Genomic DNA, 11,822 nt, shown 5'->3' with positions numbered 1-11,822 from the left:
CCGCCAACTTCTCCTTCATCACTGCGCTTTCCACTGCGCCGATTCTCTTCACGGCCTTCGCCGGCGGCATCTCTCTCGTCGCTTTTCTCTTCTTCTATGGTGCTACTAGGTAAAATATCAAAGTCCCCTCAAATGAACGATTCATCTCAATCGCAATCGCAATCGCAAAAACCCTAGCTCAATCCTTCACTCTCTCACTCAGGCATAGATGATTTTGTTTTCGATTTCGATTCCGATTTCGTTACACTAGAAAAGGTACAAAAAAAAAGTGCTTATACAAGGAATTTATAGATGAATCCCCTTAAACGAAGTAACAATTCATCTTCGTCTTCGAATAACTCCTCTCCTTCATCATCATCGTCCTCATCATGGATCCATTTGCGTTCGGTTCTATTTGTTGTTACTTCTTCTTCACCAGCTTCTTGTTCATCCTCTGATCGGTGAGTTCTTCTTCTCCCTCCTTTTGCTCTCACTTGATTTTACTTTCTCATTTTTTTTCTGTTCTAAGATTTATATTATCCTGTTCTGTTTATTTCGTGCCAGATCTCTAATTTTGGATTTCACCGATCCTGCTATTAGTGTAAGCTAGGTTGATCAGAATAAATGTTTTTGCCATTTATGTGCTTTGTGCTTTCTAATTTGGCTCTATCTATTCGTTTTCATTTTAGTCTGCGTGTGTAGAGTGATTGATTTTTGAAATTGCAATGCTTTTTATGAATGAAAAAAACAAAACAATTTTTTGATTTTGTGTGAAAGGAACAGGAAGGCTGAAAAGGACGAGATAGGTAGAGGGAGACAGATCTCTATTTTGGTTTATGTAAGGCGATTTCTGTCTTTTTGTGTGTAGGAGAGGAGGTTTCTTCAATCTCAAGTTCCTTTCCTCTTGTTTTGGAATTTTTATCCTCGGATTCCTATATCTCTTGAGTCATGTCAAATCAACTTATCCATAAATCACCATGGTTATGGAAAATGTAACTTGATTGTGATCTTTATTGAATGCCAAAACCCTTTTTCTAGCTTAGTATTTTGTGTAGATCTTCGTAAGCAAGATGGAAGATCTATGCTTGAAGCATATTTAAGTGAGTATGCTCATTTTGAGACTGAGGAATTTTTTTTTTCTGGACTTAATCCAATCTCTGGCATCTAACTTGATTTAAGGAAATACACTTATCATACGTGCGGTATGTTAAATAACACGCCGTATCAAGCGTTACAATTCTTTAGGCTGTAATAATCTAGATGTTTTCTGGAGGCTTATCCGAGCTATGTTGATGTGTCTCAAGTTTTCAACAATTTCTGTATACTTCACATCTTTTTCCTTTAAGTTACATCACATAAGTTTTTACTTGGAATAGTTTGGTTCATCCCTCATTGATAAGTTAATTCTGTTTCCATAAGCTTTTTCAAATACTATGTCAAATTCTTATCTATGCCGATTTATAAGCCAATTCAAACGCACCTGTAGTTTGTTTCCATATGTTCATATATAGCGTCATATTACAATATTGTCTATGTTACCGGAGGACTTGAATGCATTTAATCCTTTTAACGTTATGGAAAAAAGATAGTTTGACATTAAAACATATTTCTCTGGAATCCATGAATGTAATGAAATGATAAATGTGTGAAATCTGTCACAGAATGGTAATGCACATGGGTTTCTAAATACTAAATATGTGTATGTTTGACCATTTTTTCCATTGGGAGTGAAGAAAGTCACGTTTTGCTTGGGCAAGTATATCAATTCCACCAAAGCATTATTATATGCTTTTAAAATGTAATATTATATTTTCTGTGTACTTTTTAAGTCGACTAAATGTCATAAATGATTGTTTTCTGCCTATTCTATGTTCTAAAACATATTTACATTAGAGCAGTAATAATGAGTAATTATCTGTAACAATTTCAGAGGTCGTCTTAAATCACCATGGTCACGCCGGAAGAGAAAACGCGTCCTTTCTCCTCAACAATGGAAAAACTTGTTTACCCATGACGGGAAAATTCGCGATGGTGGACTTAAGTTCCTGAAAAGAGTTCGTAGCGGAGTGAGTTTTCTAATTTATCTGTTTAAACTTCAATTTTGTGTTTTTGGTGGTTCCTTTTGATATTTATTATGTTATGAATGTCTGATGCAGGGTGTTGATCCTAGTATAAGAGCTGAAGTTTGGCCTTTCCTACTTGGAGTGTAAGCATTCGATCATGGTTCACTTCTAAATGGTGTTTATTTATTTTGGTGCATACATGAAATCTAAGAAGCATGAATTTTTAAACAAACACATTGTCTAAAGATGGCATACACATGAAGCAAAACTTTAAGCTTCCCATGAATATTTGAACTTTAAATACTCTTTTTTTTTTTTTTGTAATTCAAAGTGTCTGTTATTCATGATTCGTGTGGAATGAACTGGATTATTTTTAATATCTCTATTTTTTTCTTCATGTTATACATCCAGATGGATATTGATTACCTACCTTGTCATTTATTATATTTTATGTGTTATTTGAATTTATTCCCCGTTTTCCCTTGTTATTTTCATTCATCTAGACAAACTTTTATATGGCTACTGATTACTCTTTCATTTAAACAGGTATGACTTGGACACTACCAAAGAAAAAAGAGATGCTATACGAACTCAAAATAGGTAAGCATACAAGTTTATATGCAACCCATGCTCGATTCATCATTTTTTGCCAGTCTCTAAGACTTCATTTGTTTGCTCTTCACCTTTTCCTTTTGTTCACTTTAACATACTGTTATTTTTATTCTAAATCTTTAAACACAGAAAGAAGTATGAGAAACTCCGTAGACAATGCCGGCAGTTGTTAAATTCCAATAGTGGGAGCTTTAAGTTCTTTGAAATAGGTGAAATCAGCTATGACGGAGATGGTGTGAGTCTTGTTCAAGATTCTGGTTCTCCTAGTTCTGAAGATGCAGCAAGTGCCAGAGAATCCCTTTCCAGTGGGGAGCAGAGTCCAGATTTTGAATATTCAGATGATCCATCCGTTTCCCTGTTGGAAGGAGATGATGTTCCCAACAGCAGCTATGCTGATGCCTCTGCCCTCGATTCAGATTCCACTGACTCAGATTCCTCAGAAAGTCCTGGAGTAACTCAAACATTTCCTTCTGATGATGCCCTGGCAGAGAACAACGCCGAGACAACTTCCAAGGAAAATTCTTCTCCCTCACAAATGAACGGCACTTCAAAACTACGAAGTAGTGAAGACTTTGCCACCTGGCAACGGATCATCCGACTTGATGCAGTACGTGCCAATGCAGAATGGATGCCATTCTCTCCCTCCCAAGCTGTTGTACATGAAAGCAGAGCACATCGATCTGCTGAGGCAGTTGGTTTAAAGGATTATGGTCACCTAGATGCTGGCAGAATCTTCCATGCTGCTCGATTGGTTGCTATTCTTGAAGCATATGCACTATTCGACCCTGAAATTGGCTACTGCCAGGGTATGAGCGATCTGTTATCTCCTATAATTAGTGTTATATCAGAAGATCACGAGGCATTCTGGTGTTTTGTTGGATTTATGAAGAAAGCTAGGCAGAATTTCAGGCTTGATGAGGTGGGTATTAGAAGGCAACTTGATATAGTTGCAAAAATAATCAAGTTTAAGGATTCCCACCTGTTTAAGCACTTGCAAAAGCTCCAGGCCGAGGATTGCTTTTTTGTGTATAGGATGGTGGTGGTATTGTTTAGAAGGGAGTTGACATTTGAACAAACTCTTTGTCTTTGGGAAGTAATGTGGGCAGATCAAGCTGCCATCAGATCTGGTATTGGGAAATCTGCCTGGAACAGAATTAGGCAGCGTGCTCCGCCAACAGATGACTTGTTGCTTTTTGCAATAGCGGCCTCAGTGTTACAGAGAAGGAAATTAATTCTTGAGAAGTATAGCAGCATGGACGAGATTATTAAGGAATGCAATGGCATGGCAGGACACCTTGATGTTTGGAAACTCCTGGATGATGCCCATAACTTGGTGGTCACCCTTCATGATAAAATGAAAATAGAGGCATCGTTCCAATGACTGCAGTGGATACATAAACTACTTTATTATATTGTCTTCGAAAGATCTTTAGTTCAGGCTGCTGGATATCTCCTCTTGCGCCTACAATAAGCACCGCAAATGCTGGGTTTATTAAAATGAATCTTGCTGCTTGCTGAAACTTTCCACTGCTTATTTACAATCTTTAGTTTCAATAGTGCTGGCAAATGTGGGAAAATGAAGTTGGTTAGATTTACATGTTATGTTTATTATTTCTTTTTTTTTTCATCTCTTTTGGTCTCCACCATTTTCTTCCTTTTGATTTCAATTCTGATTTGAGACACGCTTCGGAGCACCTTTACCTAAAGTAGGTAGGTAGGTGCGTGTAACCTATAGTAGAAGAGACTGAGATTTACTCGACATCTAAGAGTGTTGTCCTTTTTGACTGAATCTGAACTCTTGAATTTTTAGATGCTGACTGAGTAGGTACATAGAGTTTAGTTGATATAACAGGATTATTTAATTGATCTAGGTTGCAAACTAACGACCGCATACTTTTGAAGTGTTTAACATCAACGAAAGATCAAAGTTTGTGAACTTAATGTATGTACATCCGCCCCTAAACTTAAATAGAGGAGTTTAATTGATATGCATTAGTATTACTAGAGCTGTCAAATGGGTCGGCTCGGGGGCTAAAACATATAAAGAGGTTGAAGTGGGTGGGTCCGATTACTTCATGGGCTGCCAAAAATGAGTCGTAGAGGTTGAAGTGGGTGGGTCCGATTACTTCATGGGCTGCCAAAAATGAGTCGTAGAGGTTGAAGTGGGTGGGTCCGATTACTTCATGGGCTGCCAAAAATGAGTACGACTCAGTTATAAATTTATAAAAATGATGTAATGGATAAAAGCTACATAATATAAATAGAAAGTAATGATAAACTTAATAACTTAATTAAGTGATATTTAAAATATTAATCAAATCAACATTCATATATTCGAATCCCATTAAGATTTTTATGTAAAAGTAAAGAGAAGCTGAATATTATCTCTAAAATTTATTAAAATATATCTTTATCTCACAAGTATTTCTTTAACCATATTATCTTAAAACATATATTTATTCTCTTTATTTTTTCTTTTTCAATTGAAATACTCTTATGCAATTATACCTTAACTCAATATTTTTTTTTTCAAAATTAACTAAAACTATTTTAAAATTTTATTTTTAATGGGCCAGCTCGAAAATCCGTTTGGCCAGTCCGGCCCATGAAAAAGATAAGTCCGGTGGACCGACCCAAAAAGATAGGGTTGTGTTTTTTAAAAGTTTTCTATGTCCCGGCCCACGATAAAATATAGGGCTCATGGGCCGAGTCCATTTTGACAGCTCTAATCATTACATCATAAATATTCAATTCTATTATTTTTTTAAAAATTTAAATAAAAATCAAATATTTTATACTTATCATAAAGTTTTTTTTTAATAATTAAATTCTAAGTAGATTATCAAATTTGCATTCACATGGTAAAATGTAAATTATCAAAAGCAATCAAATTGATTTTAAATATGAAATCTGATAACTTTGATTTGAGAAATGTTTCAAGCTGAAAAATTCAGATGAAGTCGTACAAGTTTGTCTTTCCCTCCCAGTATCAAAATTCGTCTATTTTTTCTTTAGCCACCTCCCTATGGGGGTGACCCCCAGCGAAAAACTAAAACTACCCCTGCTTCGGAAATGAACTTCCGAAGCGCTTTTTTTTTTGAATTTTTTTTGTCTTCGGAAATGAACTTCCGAAGATGTCAAAACCGTTAATATTTTCGGAAGTTCATTTCCGAAAATATTTCTGCATATACAAATTTCCCTCCTTCACTATTTCATCATTTTTCTCCAACACTTTTCCAAACCCTCTACAAAACCCAATCAATCTCCATCCATTTTTCGTCCTAAAATCAAGTTTCAAACCGTTGATCACGTTAAAGGGAGCATAGAAAGCTATAATTTCAGGTAAACATCACTTATTTCATTCCCTATTTCACTACATTGATTCAACAAAATTCTGCTGAACACTGATATAATTCGGAAGTTCATTTCCGAAATATGTTACCTAACATATTTCGGAAATGAACTTCCGAAAATAGGCCTGGCAGTAAAAAAAAACAGTTTTGGCCAACTTTTGATAATTTATTCATTTGTTAGGTATGGTGCATCCGGACAACATTGTGCAAGACGATGGAGTATTAGTTCCAGAAATTGTCAACGATAATAACGATCCGGTTATTGACGTTACTCCTATGATCAATGCGGTCGATGTTCAACAACATTTTACAATTGATCGGAGCTTCGGCGATCGCGAACAATTGCTTGATTGGGTTCGGAAGTAAGCTAACAAAAATGGATTTGCAATTGTTATTTTAAGGTCGGACAACGGAAATAGTAGGCGGAAAGCTTTCGTTGTTTTGAATTGCGAACGGGGTGGTAGTTATGTACAATCAAACCGGGTGCTAAAACACGAGGACACGGGGTCGAGAAAGTGCGGGTGTCCCTTTAAGTTGCGTGCCACTCGGAGGGTTGATGATTTGTGGCGGCTAACCGTAATTTGTGGAATGCATAATCAAAATGTTGACTCATCCCCACCTACCTGTGATCAACAATATGTAACTTTAATTATATGTAATATTATCGTTGTAATCTTCACCCGATTAAATAAAGCGAATTGTTGTTGTTTTTCATTTTCTTCTGTCAAGACATATTTTCGGAAGTTCATTTCCGAATTCCCCAAGGGGGGTGCGTCCGGAGATGAACTTCCGAAACACCACATTTTCTGAAAAAGTAACTTTATTTCGGAGATGCATCTCCGAAATCAATATTTTATATTAAAAAAAACACGTTTTCGGAGATGCATTTCCGAAAACACCTTTTTTAAGAAAAAAAGTACAGTTTCGGAAATGAACTTCCGAAACAAGGGGTATTGTGGTAAATTCACCAGGGGTGGGCAAGAAGGTTGGGAGGTGGGTGAAGAAATTTTCCAATTCGTCTAAATTTTGGATCAATTCAAAATGCAGCGTTTCTTAAATATAATGCTATTTATAATGAGATTTCTACTGAATAAAGTTTATTAGTATTCAAAATTCTACAAATTTAAAAAAATTACTCGGCAAGATGGATTTTGAATGATTAGGTAGGGGTGAGAGCAGGCTCGCTCTCGTAGGAGTTAGGTATTGTCAAATTTAAGTAGGTATTGTCAAATTTAAGTCTGGTTAGCTAAAAATAAGGGATTATTTTTCTCACTCTAAGTAGTGGAGAAGCATCGTATGAACAATTTAAAAGTATTTCTATGAATTTAAAGATGTATTTTCAAACGCATCTATTTCACAATGAATACATGTGTAAATGAGCCATCACATTTCTCTTTTTGTCAGCCCATCGCACTTTTGTTTTTGTCAAAAATTAATTTGGAGGTGCACTTTCATATTCACCATATATGCACCATGTAACACCTTAAAACCCCAAAATATTTATGATAATTTCTTCACCCACCTCCCAACCTTCTTGCCCACCCCTGGTGAATTTACTACAATACCCCTTGTTTCGGAAGTTCATTTTCGAAACTGTATTTTTTTTCTTAAAAAAGGTGTTTTCGGAAATGCATCTCCGAAAACGTGTTTTTTTTAATATAAAATATTGATTTCGGAGATGCATCTCCGAAATAAAGTTACTTTTTCAGAAAATGTGGTGTTTCGGAAGTTCATCTCCGAACGCACCCCCCTTGGGGAATTCGGAAATGAACTTCCGAAAATATGCCTGGACAGAAGAAAATGAAAAACAACAACAATTCGCTTTATTTAATCGAGTGAAGATTACAACGATAATATTACATATAATTAAAGTTACATATTGTTGATCACAGGTAGGTGGGGATGAGTTAACATTTTGATAACATCGTCCGCCGATCTTTGAAGTTTCGCGTCCAACTCGATCGGGCCTTTCGAAGAAAATCGGTCGAACGTTGTCCACAAAACCGCCAAATCTTCGTCGTTCTTGATCTCAAAAGGTGTGAACTTAATGCCTCCCTCGTCGTTAAGCGATGGCGAGCGGTACTCGAGCTTGACAACCTTTCGATTCTCGGGATAGTGCAAAAGCGTGTTGAGCGACGGTATCAACTCCGCAAAAGGCGTGTCGCGCGAGAAGCGAAATTGGAACGGCATCGGGTAGCCGGTTTCAAAGTAGACGAATGCTAGGTGGGGGTAGGTTTGTGTCATTTGTGTTTTGTGGTGTGGAGAGGATGAAGAAGAGTGTGTATTTATAGACTTATTGGAGCATTGATGGCCTAACAAACCTTATCCTGCCTCAGGGGACATTTCAAAAATGAACTTCCGAAAATAGGAGGCAGACTAGCATATTTCGGAAGTTCATTTCCGAATTATGCAGAAACAGACATAAATTTTGCATTTTGTTGATTGCTTAGTGTGTTGTCTAAATTGAACATATGGAATTGACATTAACCATAAATTAGCCAAGCAAGTCATAAAACATAATTATATTATAAATGTATTGAATCGGTCCGATTTTACATGATAAACAACAATACATACAAAAAACGATCCGGAACAAACTAAAATTCACCGAACCAATCGGTGGATCCTAAGTCCAAAATAGGCTCATTCTTCGACCGCTCTCTATTTTGCTCGCGCTCTTGGCTCATCATTTCTTCAAACTCCGCCATTCTTGAAACAAAAGGATCCGGCCAAGTCTCCGCCTCATTTGAACGATGTGCGGTCCATTGACAACAAGTAGCCGGCCTAACAAATGAATAAATTATCAAAAGTTGGCCAAAACTGTTTTTTTTTACTGCCAGGCCTATTTTCGGAAGTTCATTTCCGAAATATGTTAGGTAACATATTTCGGAAATGAACTTCCGAATTATATCAGTGTTCAGCAGAATTTTGTTGAATCAATGTAGTGAAATAGGGAATGAAATAAGTGATGTTTACCTGAAATTGTAGCTTCTATGCTCCCTTTAACGTGATCAACGGTTTGAAACTTGATTTTAGGACGAAAAATGGATGGAGATTGATTGGGTTATGGAGAGGGTTTGGAAAAGTGTTGGAGAAAAATGATGAAATAGTGAAGGAGGGAAATTTGTATATGCAGAAATATTTTCGGAAATGAACTTCCGAAAATATTAACGGTTTTGACATTTTCGGAGGTTCATTTCCGAAGACAAAAAAAATTCAAAAAAAAAGCGCTTCGGAAGTTCATTTCCGAAGCAGGGGTAGTTTTGGTTTTTCGCTGGGGGTGACCCCCATAGGGAGGTGGCTAAAGAAAAATTCATATTTATTTATAAAAGATACACAATTAATTCTCTAAAAGGTGTTACACATTCTCAACAACAAACTCTTAAAAATAAAACATAAGACAACAACAAAACTCAACAATAAATATACTTTAAATTGTCTTAATACAATAAAGTACTTGATTAATTAAATAATGAGTAATGCTAACATGTGCCTTAAGGGCTCAATATAAAAAAAAATCTTAGAAATTGTGCATTATTTTAATTAAAAGTTGATAATTAATATATTTATTACGTTTTTCAATACAAATATTTTATTTTTAGATTTCTTAACATGTGCCATTGGGGCACATGTTAGCTTTATCCTTAAATAATTTAATTATGAACTCAAAAACAACGATAAAACGTCCCAAATTTAGTGTTACAGTTCAGAGCACCAACAGAAACTAAATAACGTGAAAAGCAATAAATAAATGAATAGGCTCAATGTCATCCTCCAACTCAATCAGTGGATACCCCTCTATTTAATTATATGTACTCCAAGAGAGTACATACACCACAGACAAAACAAATAGGGGTGAGAATCTGCTCAAAATATATTAGTGGTGCAAAAGATAGTAAGGGTAGCATATTAAATCCAGTGATCAAACACATAACTTATACACAATGACAATAATCAATTCACAATACTAATATAGATGTATGTGACCAACACTTTGACTCCAATGTATGCGGTACTATTTGTGGACATCAAAGTTGTATTATTAATTTCTTCCATTTATTACTGGTTCCCCTTCAAACCTAGAAATGTCAATTTGTATCTGCTAACGGGGATCTCCGTGGAGATTATCTGTTTGGAGCTCCAAAGTTGGATATTTTTTCCTCCGTGGGGATGAAGATGGAGGGAAAAGTTTCTCTGGTGTCACTTTGGGGCGGGGATTGGAAAGGTATCCCCCGCTCCGTGGATTCCCCGACCCGAACATATTATTTATATTTTATATATTATTTAATATATAATCATATAATTTTACATGATTGTTATGTATTAGAAAATGAAGAGTCATTAGTGGATGAATCATTTTTGTTTTGTTTTATTGTATAATGTAATGTATTGTTTAAAAAAAAATATAATAATGTATTATATAATGTATAATGTATCTATTTTTGTTCCACACTCACGCATAATCAATCACTTGTGCTAGACAACTGTGGTAATGTAGCAGTAAATTAACGCAAGATTTTTCTTAGAATAGATGGACATACATACTTGATGGAGATTATTATTGTGTTTTTGGTTATGTATTGTCGCATTACATCATGGTTGTACAAGGGCATGCATTGTAGCAACACGTTCGGTTGAATATTTATTTTTTTACAGAAAAAAATTAGAAACAGAAAGTGCTTTTGCTTTTTTTTTTGTTTTTCTAAAAAAAAAGAAGAAAAATAATGAAATAATATACAATTTTGATCAAATAGTAAAGGTTTTTTTTTTTTAAATTTTGATATCCGTGGATCTCTGTGGGGATGGGGATGAGAGGAAATATTTCCCCGTCGCGGGGAATGGGGATGGGGACGAGGGAAGAATATGGGGGTGAGGAGCGGGGAGGCATCCCGAACATTCCCTGCCCCGTTGACATTCCTATTCAAACCCGGTTCTCCTTCGAACCCAAACTCATCACTGACCCCCTATTCTAAATCAACGACTTATCATTTCTAACATCAGCACACATGATGCATGACATACAACAAAAGCAAACAGGTGCCACAATCACCATTGATTCTTCTTCAAACAGTAAACATCTCACATTATAAGGTCACCATCTCGACATGACAAGTATGATATGTAAGTATAACTCATCAATATAAAATCATACAAGTATTCATCATCAGATACTCTTACCTCCATGCAATATTCACACAAATAATTAAACACAACAAAATAACAACCAAAAGTCGTTGGAATAAAAAACAACCAACACTGTCACCGCTCACTAAGCGACCATGCAACTCGCTAGGCGAGCTCTCGCTAAGCGCAACCATAGCTCGCTAGGTGAGAGTCCAAAACCAGAAACATACACTCACACTGATAATCTCGCCGAGCGAGACCCTTCTTCGCTAAGCGAGGGCAGAACTGCAAGATCAAAAATGCGATTTTTCATCATTAAAGTTCTTCCAAAGCTCTGATTTCAACCCCAAACCACCCAAATCACACAGACATCAACATGTATACTTTAAACTATGTGTATTACATCAATTACTCACAGATTAGTCCCTAAGTTCATCAAATTAGCACAATTTCATCAACATATTCATCATACTCAAACTTATTAACATGAACAACAACATCCAAATTTACATATACCAATCTTGCACGAATTTCAGTATAATTTAGAGCACGAATTTCATATCAATTACAACAAACAAGGTAGTTTTCACATAAACCTCAATCAGAACACACAAAGCTTAACAATGGAGAAAAACATATAAAACAAAGAAGAGGGTGATGATCCTTCTCTATCCTTCATGCATTTGACACT

General features: G+C 35.9%; 1 protein-coding gene across 1 annotated transcript; it reads left to right on the top strand.

The window, feature by feature from the left end:
- The first annotated feature begins 6 nt into the window (after positions 1 to 6).
- LOC131626177 (rab GTPase-activating protein 22-like) lies at positions 7 to 4,463 on the top strand. Its single transcript, XM_058897008.1, has 5 exons — positions 7 to 440; positions 1,910 to 2,045; positions 2,136 to 2,185; positions 2,589 to 2,642; positions 2,784 to 4,463. Exons 1-5 carry the CDS (start codon positions 292 to 294, stop codon positions 4,033 to 4,035), a joined length of 1,641 nt encoding a protein of 546 aa, XP_058752991.1. The 5' UTR covers positions 7 to 291; the 3' UTR covers positions 4,036 to 4,463.
- Positions 4,464 to 11,822: the final 7,359 nt, after the last annotated feature.

This window comes from Vicia villosa, unplaced genomic scaffold (genome assembly GCF_029867415.1).
Source record: "Vicia villosa cultivar HV-30 ecotype Madison, WI unplaced genomic scaffold, Vvil1.0 ctg.000273F_1_1_2_unsc, whole genome shotgun sequence".
In the NCBI taxonomy this organism is placed as follows: domain Eukaryota; kingdom Viridiplantae; phylum Streptophyta; class Magnoliopsida; order Fabales; family Fabaceae; genus Vicia; species Vicia villosa.
Note: the sequence above shows the minus strand (reverse complement) of the source record. Positions and strands in the feature narration are given on the sequence as shown.